The 24,261-nt window shown below is 44.4% G+C and overlaps 1 protein-coding gene across 2 annotated transcripts in view; it reads left to right on the forward strand.

The window, feature by feature from the left end:
* Slc22a23 (solute carrier family 22 member 23) overlaps window positions 1-24,261 on the forward strand; it is a 171,536-nt gene that overhangs the window by 112,611 nt on the left and 34,664 nt on the right. For both annotated transcript variants that reach the window (XM_059263199.1, XM_059263200.1), the window contains exon 4: window positions 9,822-9,990. In XM_059263199.1, the coding sequence (XP_059119182.1) occupies window positions 9,822-9,990 (169 nt within the window). The remainder of the gene's footprint in view (window positions 1-9,821; window positions 9,991-24,261) is intronic.

The raw sequence follows: 24,261 nt of genomic DNA on the forward strand, positions 1-24,261 counted from the left end.
GGGGAAGCTGTAGATGGTAAGAGAATGTTGATGAAGAAAGCTGGGACCGGAAGCTGAGGAGCAGCCTGTAAATCCACAAAGTAACCACGTCTCCGGGCTCAGTCATCATCTTCCCTCTGCAGCTTGAAGCACAGACACAACGTTTGTGGAATCTTCTTCCAAAACTCGTGAACCTGGAGCTAACCAGGCAGTTAGACTGCCAGTTTAGAGATTAAATTGAGACATAGGAGAGCAGATTAACAGTCCCATGGGGAAGTAATTAGGTAAGATAGAAGTCACTGGGCTTCTTCACCGAGACTATTCCATGGGGAAGTGGGTGGGTGCAGTAGGGGCAGCTCTAGGGGGAAAGAGACAATGGAAAATATGGCTGAAGTTAGAAGAGGGCTCCAGATCCTCTGGAACTGGATAGTTGGAAGCCACTATATGGCTGCTGGGAATTGAACCTGGGTCCTCTATAAAGAGCAAGAAGCCCAGGAAAATTATTTTTAGAGATTTATTTTTATTTTAAATTTTGTGTGTGTGTGTGTGTGTGTGTATGAATGTAAATGCAGGTATCTGTGGAGGCTAGAAAAGGGCATTGGATCTCATGGAGATGGAGTAACAGACAGAAGCAGGCCTCCTGATGTGGGTGCTGGGAACTGAACTCGGGTCTTCTGCAAGAGCAGCAGGCTACCTTAATCTCTAACACACCTCTCCAGCCTCAGGAAAGGTATTTTTAAAATGCAGATACTACCAAAGATGGAGTATTAGGAGTGTAACCCTGTTAGGGCACTAGGCTAGCATACAACAAGACTTGGGATTCCTTCCCTAATACAAGAGAGTGAGTGGGAAGGAGAGGTAGACAGAGAGGAAAAGGACCTGACAGCCTCATCAAATAACAACTGTAGTGCCAAAAGCTCACTTAAGACGCGTGTTGCCAAGCCTGATGACCCGAGTTCAGTCCACATCAAGGAAGTCAAAAACCAACTCCCCACAGGTGGCCTCCGGCCTCTTCACACACGCCCTTACACAATACCATGTCACATGTGTCCTGGAAGTGCATGCAAGCACACTAATGCATACACACACACACACACACACACACACACACACACACACACACGACAAATGAATAGATGTGGTTTAAAATAATAATAGCACTAGTAAAGATACTGATCATAAGAAATGCAAGCTAGGAGATCTTCCCTGCCCTCTGGCAGCTGGGGAGTTAAGTGTATGTTGATATGAGGTACAGTTGGAAGGGACTCACAGTTGGAAGTGTTGATATGAGGTACAGTTGGAAGGGACTCAGTTGGAAGTGTTGATATGAGGTACAGTTGGAAGGGACTCAGGGTTATTTTGTTGGCCAGCACTCCTCTAGGATTTCCAGCTCAAAGACCTGTGAGGCTTCCCTTGCTCAAATGCATAATCTAATCATGCATCCATGATCCCATAGTGAGTGTGAATTTGACCCAGAGCCAAGCCAGTACCAGAGGAACTGAGGGTGAAGAATCTTTACTGTGAAAATTAAATGGCAGCATCCAGTGTTCTGAACCCTGCAGCCTCCAGCTCCTTCTGTGGTCCTTCATCTTGCTTAAAAATGCACAATAGACAGATCCTCCGGCATGCATGAATCACATTTACATGAAGTTGTTCTGATATATAAAGTCATTTCTCTACTTTCTCTGCTTTTATCAAATATTAGGAGCCTAAAAGTGTCATCAAGCTCTTAAGCACATGCTGCCAAACACTACTCATTGTTTTTAAAGAAGAGACTGTAAAGCCAAAACATTAGCTAGTGAGCATTTGAATCCTTGTTCCTCATTTGAGCTATTGAAATGTTAGTTTTAAAGGAAAGACAGAATGCTGTGGGAACCATGTATCATCCAGAAAGGACGTGGAACTTTAGGGCTCACCATGCCTTTGTGGTCGATATTGCCTTAAGTTGTCACCAGTATATGAGTGCATGGTGTGGATGTTAATGACTTCTATGTGTCAGGACAACTTCTGTGGAGCCAGTGACAGAGCTCACCTGGATCGATTCTGTTGATGTAGGGGAGCCCAGCCCACTGTGGGTGCCACATCTCTGGGTAGGTGGTGCTAGGGTATATAAAAAGGCTAGCTAGACAAGCCAATAAACAGTGTTTCCCTGTGGTTTCTGCTTTAGTTCTTACCTCCAGGTTCCTGCCTCATGTTCCTGCCTTCGCTTTTCTGATGATGGACTGTATCCTGCAAGCTAAAAGAAATACTTTCTCCCCTAAGTTGCTTTAGAATCACAAGGTTGAGGCCAGCCTGGGCTATAAAGCAAGACCCTGGCTCAAAATTAACCATCAGGAAAACAAAGTGCAAGGTGGAGCAATGGCTCAAGACTTAGGAAGAGCACTGGCTGCTCTTACGGAGGGCTTGGGTTCAGTTCCCAGCATGACGGTTGACAACCATCAAGAACTCCAGTTCCAGGCGACCTGGCACCCTCTTCTGGCTTCCTCAGGTACCAGGCACACATACAGTGCCAGCAGAACACTCATGCACATAAAATAAAAATAAATAATAAAATATTTTTTAAAAAAGAAAACAAAGCAAAAATTTTAGCAATCTCAGGAAAAGACACAGGTTAAAAAAAAAAACTAGAGAAGAATAGTTCTTCTCTAAGGAACATCTGTGAGCAGTCAGAGAAGCTTTGCCTCCTCAGAACTTAGGTTCTGGCCCATGTGTAGACAACTTCTGACTACAGCAAAAGCATGGGCAGCATGCAGACTCTTACTTTGTTTCTTCATTGTGAGATTTAGAACAAGATTCTCAGTCATTCTAAGCCTTCATGTTCCTCTATGTAAAACGAACCTTAACAGTCATATTTACATCATAGACCTGTGTATATTAAATGAATTTAATGTATTTTTTTAAAATGCTTGCTGACATGCCTGGCCTACCATGCTCAGAGCACTGGTGATATGCTAGGTACCAACAGTTAGTAATGCATTGCCTCTACAACTTGGCATTTCACTGTCCATATCTGTATAGCTGGCAGACAGTAGAATGTGATTTGTAGGAAATACTTAAAAGTTCCCCTGGCTTGATTTTCCTTTCTCTGAAGAAAGAAAACCGTTCTTTTCCAATCCCTTAGGTCATACCGGTCAGTTGGCAGGTCTTAACCAAGAGGAAAGATGACGTCTTTCTCTGGAAGGGAAGGCTTGGAGCTGTTGTGATAATAGCAGCTTTCTACCTTGGGATGCTATTTGGGTCTCTGTGCCCAGCAATTTCAGGCTCTCTGGCTATAATAAGGATCCCACAATCACATGGCTGAAGAGCTGGTCTCCAGGATCTCAGAGCCTGTGTCCTTGCCCATGGCAGTAATCATTAAATGTTGCCTTCTACTTCCAGACACAATGAAGAGAGAGGCAGGAAGGAATGAGTAATGGGAGGAGAGTGGCACACAGTGGGGCCAGGGGCAGCAGCTGCAGAACTCTGCCTTGAAGTGTAAACTGATGGAGCAGTCTTCCAGGATAGTGTTTCTCAACCTGTGGGTTGAAACCCCCTAGGGGTCACATATCAGATATTCACATCACCGTTCATAACAGCAGCAAAACTACAATTATGAAGCAGCAATGGAATCATTTTATGCTTGGGATCGCCACAACATGAAGAAATGTATTAAAGGGTCACAGCATTAGGGAGGTTGAGAACCACTGGTCTAAGAGCGTCTGGTGGCCACCAGGTGATCTCAGTGGCCCTAAGGCTGAACAGGAGCTGGGGATACAGGAGGTAGCACCTGAGAAAACAGGGTCTTCCTGTTTTTTTCCCCTGGCTGAAATGGGCTGCTAATCTATCTGAGGTCAGAGGAGTTATGAGAGAGCAGGTAAATCCATTCATAAGGACCGTGGGTTTTGAAAAGCCCTAACCTGTGTTGTTAGAGTTGAACTATGCAACTTAGCCAGGTCTTGGGCCTGGCAGGGTTGTGGGCTGTGTGGACTGCAAGTGCTGTCTTTCCTAGAAAGGTCTTTGTGTGTAGAACAATCCATAGAAGTTCTCCTGTCTCCTTGCTCAGCTCACCAGAAACAGTGATTGTATCTCTCTCCTGCAAGCCTTACCACACCTCCACTCAGAACCGTGACCGCTCTTCCTGGATTCCTGCGTGTGAAGGAGCAGGGGGAGAAAGGATGTGTCTGAGTGAGGGCTGCATGTCCAAGGTGACATGTCCCAGAAAGGGATCTGTGTGACAGGAAGGAGGGGCAGCTGGTGAGCCTCACCCCGCTTGCACCCTCACAACCTCGGGACAAAGGCTGACCCAGAAGACTGGCTTCCCAGGTGGCCTCTTGGGCTTTGCCTGACACTGTCTGTATACTTCCTGGCTGTTAGGAAGTGAGCTCTCTGTTCCGGTCCACCCTTCACGCCACGATGGAATGAAACCGTGAGCCAAAACAAACCCTCCTCACTTTAGATTGTTCACTTCGGGCTTGTATCACAACAACAGAAAGTCCGACTGATGGATCTTTCCTAGAGCTGACTGTTCCGTGTGTGGTGCAGCTACCTACCATATGTGGTGTGATTATCATCTCCAATTGACCCAAGGAAACAGAAGCACAAAGGTGCTGACTTTACTAGCCTGGAAGAGGCAGGGAAGGGGCTTACAGCCATGACCACCCGCCCCTCCCCCACATACACCAGCCACAGTCTTTACTTCAGCCCGTCCCCTTCAAGGCACACTCTGTTCCAAGGACACAGATTCTACAAATTTGTAGTTCTCTGGTTTAAACAGTGTCAGCCCGTTAATATATTCCTTTTGTTGCTAGCCAACCCAGATCCAGAAGAATCTTGTGAGCTAAGGAAGTCCAGAACACTTTATCCCAAGAGAATGTGCATTTCTCCCTACCTTCTGTCAGCGCACACACTATTTTTAAAAACAAAGTCCAGGCTGGGGGTGTGGCTCAGATCAGCAGAGTGTACTCGCCCAGCATGGGCCATGTGAGGACTGGCTTCCGCACCCAGCACCTCCTAAAATAAGTATTTAGTAAACAATAAAGGCTGTATTCTACTCATGTGCGCATTATAGGTGGGACTTGCTTTTCTCTGATCGGTATCCAATGTTACGGGTTGTGTTTTTTTGTTTGTTTGTTTGTTTGCTTGCTTGCTTGCTGGTTTTCAACTAAATGCTTAGGATTGCTGACTCCAGGGGAAAGTAAAATGAGAATGTCTGCCTGTGGGGCTTCAGAGGATGTGGGAGGAGAATGTCAAAGCTTTGCTAACTCAGATCCCGGACAAGGTCGGAAGGCAGGTGTGTGGTTTGTACGCCCACACCGGCAGGAGCTCTGGGATTCTGCTGAGGTTCTCCAAGATACCGCAGTGTTCATGGTTTAACACAGAAAGGTCCTGAGCCAGTGACTCAGAGGTTATGGGTGATTGTGCTTCATGACAGTGGTTCCCGCTGTCACTGAGAGCACTGATCTCTACTGGAGAGATGTCTTACATCAACATGAAACATGGGGTATATTTTTTAACTATGAGCTTTGAGTGTCATCTGTATTCAGGGTGTGTCTTCTCAGTTAAAATTCTCTGGAAATGCTCTTATAAACATGTCCAGTGATGTGTCTCCTTGATGTTCAAACTCAGTCAGGTTGACAGTGAGGATTAACATCATATCCAGTTTCTAAGGGTTGCTTGTAATCCTTCTCCCTTACAGCCAGAGAGGAAAAGTCACTTTAATAATGAGATTTGTGATGTGGTCTTCTGGGATTTACCTGTTTCTATTTCTTGCTCTTTTGGTGTTTTGTTTTGCTTTGCTTCTTACAATGCTGGGAATCCAGGGCTCTACACTAGCAAGTGCTAAACCATTGAACTACATCCCAACACCTCAGTTCTGACCTCCCATGAAATAAAATATAAAGAGGAGCATGAAGGAGCATTATTCCTCTTACCTTTATCCTATCTTATAGAACAAACTTCAGGCCTACTCTGAAAAAAAAAAATCACTGGATCAGATAAACAGTAAATTAGACCAACTACGTCTCCCTGTAGATGATGAGACCAGAGTAGCTGAGTGATAGCCAGACCATCATTTGTAGTAATGCTGCACAGGGCTAGTGCTCACAGGTGCTGATAGATGCTTTTTGTGCCCTTTCAACTAGCCTGATTTCTCACCTTCCAAAAGGAACAGCAAGCCCAAAAGGCATGTGGCTCCTTGATAATTGCTCTTTGTTTTCATCACATTTTAATAGCTACCATCATACCATAGTTAGATTCAGGCAGTCTGGAAAGAATTTCTGGTGAGTTAAGGCACAAAAGGGTTGCTATCAGCAAACGATCACACCTGTGCCCCACTGACATCACTGCAACTCCCCAGCAGAAAAGCAAGACTAGCAGATACTGGCGCACTGTGCCCCTGCCTGTTGAAGTCAGATCAAGTCTGTGCTAGGATTCCAACCACAAGCAGGTGGAGAGGTCAGAAGAAAGTAAACAGCTCCATCCTCTACATTCTGTGAGAGGCAATTAGAGAGCTAGGCTAAGGAACTTGTTCAAAAGTAGGCTCCCCAGGCCTGGCCCATTCACATATGGTGCAGACACTGCAGGTCTGTGGATCCCACTCGGGGCACAAGAAGTGGAACATTCAGCCACTTACAAAGAGGACCTCCAGAAGAAAAGTTAGGAGTGTTTAACAGTCGTCATATTGATAGTCACACTGATAAGTACAGTAGCTATCACAACTCATTGGCAGCCAGGGGAGATTACAGAGTCACCTGCCCATCAAGACACCATTTTCCTCGCTCATCTTCAAATGTTGATCCTGATCTGGGAAGTTTCACTGTTCTTTCAACTACACAGAACTATAGATTAGTGTGTGAAAGTAGGCATCACCGAGAGAGCTGTGCTGGCTGAAAGAATGGAATGTCAGTCCCAACCCCTTCCTTATGGGTGCCGGCGTACCCCAAGACCACAGGGGAAGCCTGGAAGCTGGGCAAGAACCAAGCCCTGTGAACCCTGTGCTGCTTTCTTCCTGTCGATCTCAGGAACCTCCACACATCTTTTCTTTTCTGTGGTTTTCACCTGTCCTTTTAAAAGGAGCACTTATTGCTTCTCTTTTGTGTATCTGAATTTCTGGCATCACTATTCCTTAGGTTCGAGGCCATTATGATGTTTAAAATAAGGGTCCCCCGAGAACAAGCTGTGTGGCACCACAGGCTCCTTCAGGCAAGTGAAATGTCACTGAATGGCCAGGGGCAAGGTCTTCTGCAGAGTGGGCATGTAGGAAAGAGGAACAGTTCACTCTCATGGAGTGGGATGGCATGTCAGTTACTCTGAAAATTGAAACTGCTCAATGTTAAACAGTTAGGATACATACAGTTTTGGTATGTCAGACAGAGGGGTGATTCACACCCATGGATGTGATGGCATTGTGGTCAGTCTGAAAACTGAGACATCACTTAATGACTAGCAAGCAGGTAACTTATATACCATGCATATGTCATGGAGAGAAATCACACACACACACACACACACACACACACACACACACACACACCTGTGAAATGCAATGGCATGATAGTCAATGATCTGAAAACTGAGACATCCCTAAGTGACTAGCTAGCAGGTGACTGACACGGCATGGATATGTTAGACAGAGAGCCGATTCACCCCAGTGATTCCATCCTGCTCCTCAGAATTATGTACAATTTAAAATGAACTGGTTGTAGAGCAGCGAGACCGCTCAGTAGGTAAGACTGCTTGCTATGTTCGCCTGGCTACATTTGATCCCAGAAACCCATGTAATGGTGGAAGGAGAGGACTTACTCCACAAAGTTGTCCTCGGACATCTACATGTATAATGTGGCATGTTCACCCCATCATGTGCATGCACATGCATGCACAATAATTATAAGCACATATTTAAAAAATGTATGGATTGTTTATTTATGGAATTTCCATTTAATATTTTCAGATTGTGTTTGACTATAGAAAACCAAAGTATGAGAAACAAAATCACAGACAATGGAGCACTACTGCAGTTGTAGGTGTTTTCACATAATTGTGTCTCTAAATTAAAGAGAGGTAGTGAAGAGAAAAGCAACACACAATGCACAGTCTGTTGTACTAGTGAACTCATTAGCACGAATCCATCAGGCTCCCCCAGCATCATCCCTCTGCCTTCTGTAAAAGGTCATAGGTGTGCTAAATTTTTTTACTGGTGTCTGTCAGGCCTCCAATATTGAGCCTACTCTGGCTGATACAGATTCCTGGTTTCCATAAAGAGTCTCCTTATTCTTAATGAGTGAAAATTAAAAACCACAACTATTAGTCCATTCAGAAAAGACTTTATTGTTCCGGAGCAGTAATTTCACACCCTGCCATGCTAAGAAGTACCAGTTAAGTGACCGTGGGCTGTGACACAGAGAGAGGTGATATCACAGCAAATGTCCCAGGAAGGCCCGGCCATCCTCTTTCCCTAGTTCAATGACAAAAACGTTCCTTATACGCTCTATCCAGTAAGAGCAGGTTTCTCCTGTTTACCAGGAGCTGTGATAATAACTATTTGTGGCCAGGGAGGAGCAGAAATTGCTGACAGGATTATATTTCTTCTGCAGTGAGCTGGTGTAGACGCTGGCTGGCACAGTACCCTGTGCTCGTTAGGACTGATGATATCCTTGTAGCCAAGTGTGATTTATCCACTTTCCTTTTCATCTGTCCCCTGTATACTGCCTTCGACCTCCTGTCCTGCTGTGGTCTCTGGACAGCCAGCAGATAAGCTACTGTAACCAAGCCACAAGGTCAAGCTATTGAACAGGCTCTGGACCTGAAGGCAGGAAGAGTATTTTCTCCCAAGGGATCTTTCTTCTTTTTCTCTCTTTTAATCATTTTAACTGCCACCCCCCCCCCAAAAGAAAAGCAAGAAAGAAAAATTTAGTGACTATTGCACAATGTAGAAAAACAACAGCAAATAAATCTGCACGGTCTATAGGTGTGTGTGTGTGTGTGTGTGTGTGTGTGTGTGTGTGTGTGTGTGTGGAACCCAGCTACTTATTCTAATATCAAGGGCCATTATTATAGGGATTCATGTATTAGGTCCATATGGATTGTCCCATGAGTGCTCAGACAGTTTTTTGTTTTTTGTTTGTTTGTTAGTTTGTTTGTTTTACAAAGGGTCAAATGCAGAGAATGGGCTCTTGTGGACAGGAGAGATCATGGTCTATTCCATTTAGTGGGTCTTGGTTGAAGACAGATACTTTTTTTCCATTGCACAGCTCTGTTGATGAATTAGAAATGGCCACTGTTGGGTAAGAACATGCCACATCCCCGCACCAATGGACAACAGGATTCAAAATGGCACAGGGACATTCCTGCTAGGTCATAGTGTACCCCAGGTGCCTTTGCTTTTACTTTGTGCAGTGTGGTCAGTCTGTCCTGGTTTCACAGAAGAGATGTCTTCACTGAGTGCTGGTGTGAGGTGAGAAGCAAGGATGGCCATGCAGGTGGGGAGAGATTGGAGACCTTGCTGGTGACCCGTGCAGAGGCTGAGAGGGTCCCCGGTGCATATCCTAGGTGGGAAGGAAAGGGGATGACATGGGCAGCAAGGGGACCCGCTGCACAGCAAGCTCTGCAAAGCCAAAGGGCAAAGGAAAGGAGATCATGAGAGAGGCAAACTGTCTCCACAAGCAGCATATCATGGTTCCTGAGCTGAGCCCTTATAAATGCCATGTCCTTCCCACCAGCTTGTTTTGTGACCTGGAGCAATGACCTCACTCTCTTCCTCATCAGGCCTCAGTTCCCCCATGTATCCAATGACATCCTAGCATGGGGCTCCCCAGCCATCAGGCAAGCAAGTGGCACTCACATCTCCCATATTATTTGTTTTCTAGGGATAGAGCTGTGCCCTCCGGGAAAACGGTTCATGATTACCATGGTGGCAAGCTTCGTGGCCATGGCAGGCCAGTTCCTCATGCCGGGGCTGGCTGCGCTCTGCCGGGACTGGCAGGTGCTTCAGGCCCTTATCATCTGTCCCTTCCTGCTCATGCTGCTCTACTGGTCGTGAGTATCCTTCATGATGTACCTTCTCATCCATGCTTGACTGTAGGCCCTGACGGCCACAGTGTTAACATGTTTTCCTGACAGGATCTCACTGCATATCAGTCTTTTTCAACACACACACACACACACACACACACACACACACACACACACACACACACCACACTCCCCACCCCTTATTAACTGTTTACATTGTTCATATTGTGGAATAATCCCCTTTTTACCATTCCCCAACCCCAACAGCTACCCACGGCATCACACTGACCTGCTTCTGTCTATCACATAGTACCTTGAGATTAATATCTATAAAAGGACTTACCTGTAAATGGTGGGAAGATCTTATGTGTTAGAATAGGACATTTGGAGGGAGGCACTGAAGGAGCATTTAGAAAAGCTCTCTATTTTCTCTAGGTGAAGGATGAACAAATTTCAGCCCATTGCCCAGATCTGGCTCATCATCCGTTTTTGCACATAAAGATTTATTGGAAGACACCCATTCTCATATGTTCACAAGGGCATTGCCTATGGTTACTGTGGCAGCAGGGGCATGGCCCACACAGCTGAAAATACTTATAATCTGATCCTTCACCAAAAAAAAAAAAGAAAAGTTTGCCCATCCTGCTTAAGGTTAATTAATATGACTTTTAAAGCCATATGTAACAAGATTTTGAGTTGCCAACTTTGGATATACTGTCTGGGGTATGACCTAACTGTCTAAGGAATATGAATATGCTGTAAGAAGAAAAATTTTAAACTGTACAGATTTAAAAACCAAATTGTTTTTTTTATTTTTGAGAGACACCCAAGGAGTTTAACATCTTAAGTATGCCTGTGTTTGATGGAAGGTACCATGCCCATGCTTAGCTCTGGCTAGGTCAGCTCCAGAAATCCAAATTTTGAAGTCAAGGTACCTTTAAAATATACATATTTGTTTAACTGAGCAGTCTTTATAATCAAATGTCTTTCTACAGTTAAAAATCCCAAAGACAACACAATCCTGATTCTCTTTGTGATATCCATCTTTATGTGGCTTATTTTTTATATTACTTTTGCTTTCTCTTTAAAGACTTTATTTTTTAAAACTATCTATTTTTTATATAATTGTATATATTACTTTTTTTTCTCTTTCAAGCCTACATACATTTTGCATACATTGTAAACCATACAGAGGTTTATCCCATCTGAATCTGTCTTATTGTGAATCTATTGCTTTAAACTGTAGCATTTCTGCCCACCTCAGCTTCCCAACATGGCGGAACTACATTTAACTCCAGCTCTGGGAACCAGGCTCCCACCAACTCTGGGAAGCAGTAGGTCTTTGCTTCCATCAAAGCAGCGTGTAGCCCAGAAACCTTTTTTTTTTTTTTTTTTTTTTTTTTTTTTTAACTAGCAAAAGCTATATTCACCACGCAGCATACTGCACAGCTTGGAATCTGCCATGTTGCATACAGGTCAAGCCCGCAAGCCATAAACCCACGATAGAGTAGCTCAAGCCCGCAGGCTGCCACTAACTTGAGAGAGACTATTAGGAAGATGTTTTTAGCTCCCTTTTGGAATCTTTTTTTCTTTTTTTGGTTTTAGGTGGAAACACTTGCCCCATGTTGGGTGCCATTTGTAGCTGAAGAGTTTCTCTCCAGGTCCCACCAAGCCCCCTGTAGTCCCATAGCCCACTTATAAAATAATCACTCAAAAGCTTATATTACTTATAAACTGTATGGCTGTGGCAGACTTCTTGTTATCTAGTTCTTATATCTTAAATTAACCCATTTCTATTAATCTATAAGTTTCCACGTGGCTCATGGCTTACCGGTATCTTAACATCTGCTTCTCATGGCTGCGGCTGGCAGCATCTCCTGACTCTGCCTTCCACCTCCCAGATTTCTCCTCTCTCCTTATCCCACCTACACTATACTTCCTGCCTGGCTACTGGCCAATCAGCATTTTATTTATCAATCAATCAGAGCAACACATTCACAGCATCCCCAGCAGCCATGCTTCTCTAATTCCCTGCTTTCTCAGAGCTATAAAAATCAGGTCATAATCATTCTACCTGGGGTTGTTCTGAAGACTAAGGTGATGCATGCAAAAGGGCTCAAGAGGAGGCAATGTAGAGGGAGACTTGGAGATAAAGCATAGAGCCCTACCACTGAATAGGCATGTAATCTTTGGCAAGTTGTTGAACCTCTGCCCCTCAAGTTCATCAGTGCCTGAATCATAATAGTAAATAATTGTGTTAGGAGAATTAATAGAGACACTTTGATTGATGCCTGTCACCTAGTATCACATGTTAATGGTAATCAACGTAAGTATGATATTTTATATTTATATTGATAGTATTTAAGATACTTTGCATGTGTCATGTCTTAAGTACTACTGTTATTGTATCAACCCTTTTTTTTTTTTTTTTTTTTTTTTTTTTTTGGTTATTCGAGACAGGGTTTCTCTGTGTAGCTTTGCGCCTTTCCTGGAGCTCACTTGGTAGCCCAGGCTGGCTTCGAACTCACAGAGATCTGCCTGGCTCTGCCTCCTGAGTGCTGGGATTAAAGGCGTGCGCCACCACCGCCCGTGTATCAACCCTTAATAGAAACCTGTATGTAGGAGCTGCAACAATTGTTGGGAGAAATGTATTCTGCCTTTTCCTACTAGGCTTGAAAGGCTCCACAAGAATCAATGGCTTTCTTCAAAGCCACTGTATGGATGCCTGTCCTTTCTCTTCATCTTTCTTGTTACCACTGTCCTGCCATCTCTTCCTGTTTGGTTCGGTTCTTGGACAGGCTTCATTGGTTGCTGCAGGGAGAGGTGACTGGTAGCATCAGCCAGCACAACCAGCTGTTGGTGGCAAAGTACAGAAAGTGACACACTTTTCTTTAACAAGAAGGTCTTTACTGCCTGTACTCAGGGTGCCCAGCAGCAAGCTTGGTGGCTGCATGCTCTCTAAGGAGCAGACTGAGAAGCCCAGGAGCTATGAGGGACAGCAAACCAGTTGCCCAAGGCAGAATCCTCAAGCTGCAAGTGGTGGGCTGGGCCATGAAGATAAAGGAATGGGGGATCTTCTGGTCAAGGCGGTAGACAGACAGACAGGGGTCTTTCTATATGCACATGGTTGCTGAATAAAATAAACCACCACAAAAATGCAGTGCTGAGCTGCACTGGAATGAGGGGATTCTGACAGAGCATCATGGAGACAGCATGAGGCTTCCAAACCTGACAGAAGCCTAGGGACCTGCCCACAGACTAGAACTGAGCTCTTGGATGTAGCTGTTGCTCCTGAGTCACTAACCCAGTATCTGACAGAAACAGCTTGAAGGAAGAGATGCTTACTCTGGCCCACTGGTTCAGAGAGTTTCAGTCCACTATGGTAGGGAGGTATGTCCAAGCAGCTCAATTAATTGTGGTGGGAGTGCATGGCAGACATTGTCCACATCACAGTAAAGTAGACCAGGAAGCAAAGACAGGAAGTGAACATGGGTAAACCTTCAAGGACTCACCCTGAATAACCTGTCTCCTCCCAAATTTCTAGAACCTCCAAAAATAGTGCCACCAATTGGGGATCAAGTGTTTCAAGCATGAGCTGTGAGGACACTACAGATTCAAACTATAATACTGTGGTTTGGATGTGGGTTGTTCCACACCTATCCTTATGCCAGAGGCTTATATTTCAGTGTAGTGGTGTTGAAAGGTAGTAGGGTCTCATGGTTTGGTCATTAGGGGTATGTCTATAGGAGGGATTGATAATGGTCTTACACAGTGCGTGACCTAACCCCTAAATCTGATGTCCCTCTTGCCATGTGATCTCTGTCACACACATTCTATCATTGTGATTCCACCCACGTTAGATCCTCACCAGAGGTCTAACTGTCCAGTTTGAACTTTCAGTCTTCAAAACTGTGGGCTTTGTATGTTGCCCTGGCACAGACATTTTGTTTTAGCAACAGAGAAAGGACTAAATACAGGCTTGGTATACAATTAGAACTGAGCTCCTTGAATAAAGCCAAGAATCAAAGACTAGAAAGTCTTTCCTCACCACAGGGTCTCCACCCACAGCTGGCTGACTCCCTGAACTGTGGCCAGAAAAAAATTCTCTTTAAAATAAATCAAAGCTTTGAAGTCTGTACTATGCATTTGTGTGCGCATGCATGCACAAATTTTAGACACTTGCCAAGGCTGAGATACTGACCTTCTAGAGTCAACAAAGCCTCTTAAGGAGGCATGCAAGGCTCACATGGGAGAAAATTCTTGACAAGGATGAGCTCACAGACAAAATTCACACATTCCTGGGGGAAGGTATTATGAGGGCCCAAAACTGTAGACTTAGGAGTTTTCATCTCAAAAACCACAGAACACAGAATAATCTGAAAGGAAAATTGGCTATTATTTGAGTACCTACCCCATGCTGCTCTTCTAGATATGGCACCTGCACACTAACAAGTCATTATTCTCTGGAAATATAGAAGGCGAATGCAGATAAAAGGTAGCCTACAGACCATGGCCCCATAGAAAGCCAGGAAGAGGCTTGTCTTAGTTAGGATTGCTATTGCTGTGATGAAACACCATGACCAAAAGCAACTTGGGGAGGAAACGGTTTATTTCACTCACAGTTTAATATAACAGCTCATCATCAAAAGCAGTGAGGGCAAGAACTTAAGCAGGGAAGGAACCTGGAGGCAGGAATTGATGCAGAGGCCGTGGAAGGATGCTGCTTACTAGCTTGCTCTTTATGGCTTGCTCAGCCTGCTTCCTTATAGAATCTAGGACCATCAGCCCAGGGATGGCACCACCCACAATGGGCTGGGTCCTCCCTCATCAATTACTAATGAAGAAAATACCCTACAGGGCTTGCCTACAGCCTGATCTTCTAAAGGCATTTTCTTTTCTTTTCTTTTTTTTTTTTTTTTTTTTTGGTTTTTCGAGACAGGGTTTCTCTGTGTAGCTTTGCGCCTTTCCTGGAACTCACTTGGTAGCCCAGGCTGGCCTTGAACTCACAGAGATCCACCTGGCTCTGCCTCCCGAGTGCTGGGATTAAAGGCGTGCGCCACCACCGCCCGGCTTTAAAGGCATTTTCTTAATTGAGGTTCCCTCCTTTCAGACAAGTTTAGCTTGTGTCAAATTGACAAACAACTATCCAGCACAACTGACCCCTTGTCAACTTTACACACAAACACATCACTGTAAAGCCACAATCGTCCCTTTCTTGTTCATCTCCAAGATCACACATTAATATAAATATTACAATATAAAACATTTTACATACTTAAAAAGTCCCAGTCTTACAAATTCAAACACTTTAAAAATTCAGTCTCTTAAAAAAAAAAAAAGTCTGAAATCTCTTACAATTGAAAGTCTCCCAACTGTGAGCTAATATAAAATAAAAAATAAGTTTAATCCTTTTGTTTGTTTGTTTGTTTGGGTTTTTTGTTTATTAGTTTTTGAGACAAAGTTTCTTTATGTAGCTCTGGCTGTCCTGGAACTAGCTCTGTAGACCAGGCTGGCCTTGAACTCACCTGCTTCTGCCTCCTGAGTGCTGGGATTAAAGTTGTGTGCCACCACAGCTTGGCTAAATTTTCTTACCTATAGAGGGAAGAACCAAAATCAAATCAAAGTAAAACTGAGCTCCAATTGCGTAAATAAGTCAATATCCAATGTCTGGGACCCACTCACAATCTTCTGGGCCCTTCCAGAGGGCTTGGATCACTTCTCAGGCTCTGCCCTCTGCAGCATGCACAACTTATGTTATAGGCTCCAGCTAGCTTCACTCCATCACTTTGCTGTTCTTCCTGGTCATCCCATGGTGCTGGCATTTCCAAAATGCTGGGGTCTCCTGCTGCAACTGGGTATAACTGGAAGTCAGGCAAATCTCTCCCACCCGCGTCCCTCAGTCCCTTGGTCCCAAGTAAACACACAGAGGCTTATATTATTTACAAACTGAATGGCCGATGAGTCAGGCTTCTTGTTAGCTAGCTCTTATAACTTAACTCAACCCATTTCTATTAATCTATATGTTGCCACATGGCTGTGGCATTACCAATCTGCTGACATCTTGTTGCTCTTTGGGCGATGGGCTGGTGTCTCTCCCTAGACTCTGCCTTTCTCTTTCCTGTCTCTCTCCTTGGATTTCCTGCCTGCCTCTAAGCTGCCTTGCCATAGGCCAAAACAGTTTTATTTATTATCCAATGGGAGCCACACATATTCATAGCATACAGAAAGACATCCCACAGCACTTCCCCTTTTTTGTCTAATCAAAAAGAAAGGTTTTAACTTTAACATAGTAAAATTACATATAATAGAACAGTTATCAAGCAGGAATTACAGGTACAATATCTAGTCTATTTGTATTTGGCAAAATTAAAGAAAATATTCTATCTATCCTATATTTGTGAGTCTAAAGTTTCATATCTAATTAATCTTTTATCATAACCAAGGAAAATTATAACTATCTAGTCTTTAACTACATCAAAGACCCCAGAAGGATATAATATTACCTGAGTAAACAGGAAATGCTTTGTAATCAACTTCCAAATTTCTGGAAATGACAGAGACAGCTGGCTGCCTAGACAGTCATCCAAAATTCCTCTGTAACATTGGGGCATCCATCTTCAGCCTATAGGCCTAGAGTTTTTTCAGTTGCTTCTCCCTGTATCCTATAGAATATTTCGCAGTCTCCTCTGTGAAGCAGGAACCTGAAGGACCATCTCGCCTTGTTTTGGCAAAATTTAGTGGTCATTTTTTCCATGGGTTTTGCATGTCCAGTCTGTATAACATATCATCAAATGGTCCAGGCAAGAGCAGTTCTTTGCCCAGCAGGCCATTTTGTGCCAAGAAACTAAACTCCATATGGAATGTCTTCAATGCCTATCTTCCTCTTGGAAGTAAATTGGTGCTGCCAGGAGCAGATGTGTCTCACTGTCCAGAAAGTCTAAGTTTTTAAAACATTTTAAATGTCATATTCTGGAAGTGTTTTAAGATTACCTACCTAATTGAAATGTACATCTATATACCTAAAAAACTTAACTAATATGACTAAAAGTTTGATTATCATAGATGACTATTCATCTGTATTTCTTAATTATATATTGCAATTTCAAATGAACTGTACAAACCTGATACCTTAAACGAGACTAGAAATACATACAGTGTAACAAAATTAACTTTAAATTTGTAATAAACTAAAATCCATAGAAATGTAAAACATTTCAAATAAGTTGTTGCTCTTTAGAAGTAGATTCAATAATCTACCCTTCCATCCTATCATATCTATATCCTACATTCATATATCATATCCCCTTTCTTCTTTTAGAAAAAAAAATTGACTATGTCCAATAACAATTTGTAGCCAACAACCTAAACAAAGACAAACATCCATAATCTGTTTTGGGGGAATGTGGGTGTAGTGTTCTAGGCTACTTTCTGCTGATTGGGGGCACTGTTAATCTTATGGTGACCCTGAGAAAATTTAGGATTATGGCCAAGTCCTGACTAGAGTAGTCTGTGAGGCTGCATTGTCTGAGCTAGTTGCCTTGAAGCTGTTCTGGATGTTGGAACATCTGGAGACCTCTCAGGGGGTCTTCCTTGGTCAACCATATTAGCCTGGAAGCAATCCAGAGGTTCTCATCTTCTGTGGAAATAAAAGCAAAATCTGTTTTTCAAAGCAACATATCCTTAGACACAAATTTTGAAGTCGATACCTTAAAAATATACATATTGGTTCAACTGAGTAGTCTTTATAATCAAATGTCTTTCTGCAGTTAAAAATCCCAAAGACAGGGGCTGGAGAGGTGACTCAGTGGTTAAGAGCACTGACTGCTCTTCCAGAGGTCCTGAGTTCAATCCCAGCAACCACATGGTGGCTCACAACTATCTGTAATGAGATCTGTCAACCTCTTCTGGCCTGCAGATATACATGCAGACAGAATACTGTATACATAATAATAAATAAATCTTAAAAAAAAATCCAAAGACAATATAATCCAGACTTTCTGTGTGATTTTCATCTTTATGTGGTTTATATTACTTTTACTGTTTCTTTAAAGACTTTATTTTTTAAGACAATCTATTTTTTATATAACTGTCTATCCTCTTTTTTCCTCTCTCTTCCAAGCCTACATATATTTTTACACACACTGTAAACCGTTTAGAGGTTTATTCCATCTGGATCTGCCTTATTGTGAATCTATTGCTTTAAATTGCAGCATGGCTAGGATTGAAGTGGCAGCCTTGGGTGTTGATTCAGCCTCTCAGCTTCCCAACATGGCAGAGGTACCTTTACCTCCAGCCCTGGGATCCATGCTCCTCACTGAGTCTGGGAAGCAGTGGGTCTATGCCTCGATCCAGCAGCATGTAGCCCAGAAACCTTTTTTTTTTTTTCTTCTGTACTAGCAAAAGCTAAATCTGCCACACAGTACGCTGCATGGCTTGAAGACACCTCTGTGTGCTGAGGCAGGAATCCACCATGCTGTGCTCAAGCTCAAAAGCCACAGCATTTCTGTACAGCAGCATCTTTGTACCACGCCCCCATGAGAAATACGAACTAGGAAGCTGCTCTTAGCTCCGTTTTAGTAAGTTCTCTCAGGTTTTAGGTGGAAACTCTTGCGAACACGTTGGGCAGCCAAATGTAGTCAAAAGTTTTCCTATGTCCAACACATATTCACAGTGTACAGAAAGATATCCCACAACAACTGGGCTGCACTTTCACCAATAGCCTCTCCTAAGCTGTCTTCATGGTGCCAAACCTCAACTTCTCCATGACCCTTCAGTCCTGGAGCTTCAACTGCTACTGAGGCTGCACCCTCTCCAGTGGCCTATCCCAGCCTCTCACAGTGTCAAGCCTAAGCTGCTTTTCATGACCCCTTCATGCCTTCAAAACTGGGTGACTCTTATATCCCTAAGTTGAGCTACCAGCATGAGGTATAACCTTGGCAGCCTTGGCCTCTCTGAAACACAGTTTCTGTGTGTCAGCCCTGAGCAAACATTTTCCAGAAGATTTCACCTCAATAATACTGGTTTCTTCTTAATTGTAGCTGATTCTTCAGCCCCAGTTGACCAGCATCAATTGTCCCAGCAAAGCAACGTTTTACTTTAGTGACTCTGGTCTCTTGTTAACCCCAGCTGATTCTTCAGCTCCAGCTGATCAGACACCAGATTCTTCATACAAATCTCCTGTTAAAGTCTTTGCTTCCCTCTAAAAAATTCACAAGCATGGCCTCCATTGTCCGTACTGCTCTCAACATTCTTATCTTCCGAGCCCCAACAGCTCACCAAACTTTGAATACTCAATGATTTTTCTGGCCCAAAGTTCCAAAATTTTTCTACAATCATCCCCAAAACACATGGTCATGTCTGTCACAGCAATACTCCACTATCCCAGTACCAATGTCTTTCCTAGTCAGGATTTCTTTTGCTGTGATGAAACACCATGACCAAAGCAACTTGGGGAGGAAAGGGTTTATTTGCCTTACACTTCCATATCACTGTTCATCACTGAAGGAAGTCAGGACAGGAACTCAAACAGGGCAAGAACATAGAGGCAGGAGCTGATGCAGAGGCCACAGAGGAATGCTACTTACTGGCAAGCTTGCCTACAGCCCAGCCCGATCTTATGGAGACATTTTCTTAATTGAGGTTCCCTCTTTTCAGATGACTTTATCTTGTGTCTACCCAGCACACCTATGCTCTAAGATCTGTCCCTCGGGCAGAGGCAGCCACTGTGCTTTGGTTTGTGTGGGGCGAGGCAATGCCTACACAAGGGGACAGTAGACTCACCTGCAGGTCTGATTGGAGAGGTGTTTTGGAAGTGACCCCAGTGAGATTTGTCAATGGACCCAATGTGGCTCATGAGGGTAAGAGAGGATGCTGTGACTGGGGCTGAGTCTTTGAATTGGAGGGGCTTAGGAGTAGAGTCCAGAGTCCCCTCTTGCCATTGGAGTCTGGAAATGATGGGACGAGGCCAGATGCTGGAGAGGTCCCAGTGCTGAAGGCAGTGGAGGAAGCCAGTGTTCTCAGATGTAAATTTTACACTTACCAGGTAGAGTGGTGCCAGGAGATCTGCAGACGTCAGTAAGAAAAACTGTTTATTGCTCACAGTTCTGAAGAGGAAGGATCACACACCACCCCGTAGGGCCGGATGAGGAAGTGCCAGAAAGCAGGGAGGGAGCAGTGTGTTCAGGATTCTTTATTGTAGTTTCTTCAGGAGAAACTAGATGAGGCATAGCAGAAAGATTCAGGGTCAGCTAGTGTGGAGGCAGGGGGCTGCCCCCAGTTGTCTGCTACTCAGTCCTGGGGTGATCATAGCAGGTGGGTAGTTGCTAGGTAATAGGCTGATCTAGGTGTAGAATGTGGTTGAGGTATGGCCTTTAAATTGGTTAGTTTGTGTTTAAAACATGGAGCCGAAACTCTTAATATTACTAGGAATGAGTTAGCCCTTGGCAGAGCTGGGCTGGGTGCTCCAGGAGGAGCAAGGTCCCACACATCCAGACATTGGAAAGTTAAAAGGCACAGCTAACATACAGCCAACCCTTCTACAGGTACAGGACAAGGCCATCAGTACAAGGTGGCATCAGCAGTGTGACTAGGTAGGATTTGGCAAAGACTTTCATGAGTGCAGGTGCTCTTCGGTGATAGGAAGGGCTATGACACAGGGATGACTTCTATTCCTGCTCCCCAGTGAGTCTGAGAGCCAAAGCCAAGTGAGCTGCTTGGAGATGCTTACAGCTCACTTCATCTTTGGGTGAGGCGGAACCAGCTGACATTTTTCCTATGGGCTGGAGATGAGGGAAATGCTGTAGAAGGCAAGGGAGGGGAGAGCAGAGAGAACAAAGGTGTGCTTGCCTGGATGTGGGCACTCCAGTGTGTTGCACTTAAGCACTTTGTCATGAAACAGTACAGAAGAGACTGCACCTGTGAGTGAACACTGCCAAAGGTGAATGCAGGTGTCCACTGCCACCATGCACCCTGTCTTGGTGGCAAGTAGAAACCCTTGGTTAGTTGTCTGCTTAGCCATTCATTAGCCCTTAGGAAAGGGCAGCACGGCTTAATGCCTGTCCAAAAGAGTCGTACTGACATATCCTTTTCTCAAATGAACGCTTCTAGCCTCACAGTATACAAATGAATGAGGAGAAATAAAATCAAGATGTAGAACACCAGAGGACAGAAGAATGAGAGGAATTCTCCAGGTATAGCCAGAAGCTAAGTGGGGGGTGACAGAAGGCTGAAACAGACCTGGAGAAAGGGCTGCTGCTTTCTAACGTCACAAGGGCAGGAAAGGCACCTCCTCCAGCTGGCCCCAGCCTATTGGCAGTGTAGCTTGGTAACAATTCCTTGGTGAGAGCCCCCATGCATGACACAATCTGGCCCTGTATTCTCATCATTGTATCAAGGTCTGTGTTACATGAGGATGTCTCAGGAGACTACAGAGTGGAAGACCAGGAAGGTAGTAGGAGGGGCAGGAAATATGAGTCTTCCTGGTTGGGACCTACTGCTGAGGAGCGACAGAAAAGAGAAGGCTGGAGGTTTTCTGGAGGAGCCACAGGAGTCAGGGATGGTGCATGCCATCTCTGAGGTTGGGTGCATGTCATCATCTCACAGTGAAAACGAAAGGAGCAGAGGACAGGGCAGGTTTGGTAATGCAGACACACACACACACACACACACACACACACACACACACACACACACACACACATCTGCTGTGCACCCTCCTGGGCTGGTGACCATCTATGTGCCACTCGGTGAGCACCTGTGGAGGATATGTGCATGCCCACTGTTCTTCATGTTTCCAAGGTATGAGGGTTGTCATCATAAACAAGGCAAACACAACCCTGCCCTCATGAACCAGCTAGGCAAGGAAGGAAAATCACACTTAAAATTTACATTCCAAGGCACTGTGCAGTATGCAGATTTTGGTGTGCCTTAATATTTCAAAGGCACACTTTCCTCCTAGGCAAGGCAGTGTTCAGCAGAATGATCCAGTATTGCATGGAAATAAACAAAGAGTCAGAAATCTTCCCCTGGAACCTGGGGAGATGGTTCACTGTGTAAAGCTTTTGCCACTCAAGTGTAAGAACCCAGAGTTTGGATCCCTCCCACCCATGTAAATGCTGGGTAGGTGTAGTGGCCCACCTGTAATCCCAACATGGGAAAGTCGGGGAGTTGTTGGGGACAGAGAGGATCCCCAAAGCAAGCTGGCTTGATAGACTAAATGAGTCAGCAAGATCTGACTTCAAGCAAGAGAATATATAAGATGGAAAGCAATCCCCAAAAATCCCCGAAGTCAACCTCAGGCCTCCGTGTGCATGGGCCACACACATATACACATACGTATACCACAAACACACATGAAGAAGTGTTCCAGGGATACAGGTGAGTCCTGAGGTCAGATGAGCAGTCCTGTGCCAAGTGAAAGACCAAGCCTCTTGCATATGACATGTGGACCCGGTTCCCTTTAGAGCAGGGCGTAAAGGATGTGCCAGAGATGCCCCAAGTTGGCTGAGTCCAACCTCGTTCATGAAACAGGATCTGAAGCTGTGTAGTGAGAAGTAGATGTTGTCCCTGAGGGGTAGGTGACTACCAACAGCCAGCTCACTTCCTCTGCTGACATAGGCGTCAGTTACCTTGGTCATCTCAGACATCCAGCATCAGAGGTGTTTCCAAAAGTGCTTGCAGGAACAGACAAGAGCTTGGGCCTGGATCTAACCACTTTACCCGCACTGTGGGGATATAATATCCACATATGTGACACATTCTGGAAACTCCCATCCTGGCTGTGTTTCTGGTTGCCTGGACTAGGATACCTGCCCTGCTTACCTGACAACACCATCAGCAGCCACAGGTGTCTTGCTCTCAAAGAAATTTCTGCTCCTGGCCTGTTCCTACACCCCTGCAGGGGAGCAGTAGAGGTGACTTTCTCACACTCTGCCAAGACTCTTCATCAGGTGCCTGTTGGGAAAGATCCTCAGCTTTGGTTCACCCAACATGAGTGCTCTGTGTGAAGACACGCACCAGATGTGTGAAGATGGTGAATTATTAACTACACTTTGTTCGGCTGGAATTTCATCCTGATGAGGGCTCGCTAGATCACTAGAAGCATCGGGGAAGACAGTGAGAGGGAGGATGCCAGATGGGAAATGAAAGGAAACGAAGGGAAGGGGAACGTTAGAGAATAAGTATCGGCACCAGTTCTCCAGGTGAGAAATCGCCATGTGACCGTGGGAAGGAGGCGGAAGCAGCCTACATGCTTAGCAGCTGGGAAGAAACCAGCACCAGGGTAGTGGAGAGGGAGATTTAGGGAAAAGCACCTGTGCCAAAGAGATTTTAATGTTTAAAATTTTCAGGAGATGTATTAGAAAACATATAAATGGCCTCAAGCTAGTTATGTCCAGTTAAAAAATACTAACCATTCCATCATATGTAGTAGTCTTAATATATAAATATCACTAAAAAATATTTGAAGCTGAATCATTGAATTTTATCATTTCTTGAGTTTAGTTTTAGAAGGTTTGGGGGTTATTTGTTGTTTGTTTGTTTGTTGTTCTTGAGGTAGAGTCTTGCTATATTGCCCAAGCTGGCCTCCAACCCCTGAGCTCAAGTTGTCCTCCTAAATAGCTGCTGAGACAGCAGGTGTGCATCACTGCACCAGCTGAAGGTTGCCCTTTGGGGGCCAAACTAAGCATGTTACATCCCTGAGTGCCCTTGATCTGCCCAAGGGCCCTTGAAGTAGAATTGTGATAGCCTCCTATGCAGATAGGGAAACTGAAGCACACAGATACTCCATGGCTTGCCAGAGGTGCTTTGGCTGCTAGGTTCAGGAAGGCCACCAGCTCCTCAGCTTGTCCCACATGCTGTGATGCTCTTAGGCCTAGGAAGTACCTGGGTCATCAAGGGTAGCATGTACTTGGCACAGAACTTGCTTCTCATCCTGGAAGATTCCATGTTCCCTCTAACAATGTCAAAACCATTTCTTCTAGTCACCAGGGTATTGCTACCTATCCTAATAGGGGCACAATGAAAATGTTTTAAATAGATTAATTCATTGTGATGCTTGTTGCTAAAATGAGTTTAAAAGATGTGTGTGCGTGGTGGGGGGGGGGGGTCAGTAATTACCAGTCTGCTTTTCTTTCCTAGCATGAGGAGCACAACATGATCCTCCATAAAAACCAATTTCATTTCAAAATGCCACATTATACAAAGAGATTCTATCACAGATAAAACAAGGTTATGGGGTTCCCTGTACACAAGGAACTCAGCTATATCAACAGTTACTCCCATAGGAAAGGGAAAGAG

This window comes from Peromyscus eremicus, chromosome 5, assembly GCF_949786415.1.
Source record: "Peromyscus eremicus chromosome 5, PerEre_H2_v1, whole genome shotgun sequence".
Lineage (NCBI taxonomy): Eukaryota > Metazoa > Chordata > Mammalia > Rodentia > Cricetidae > Peromyscus > Peromyscus eremicus.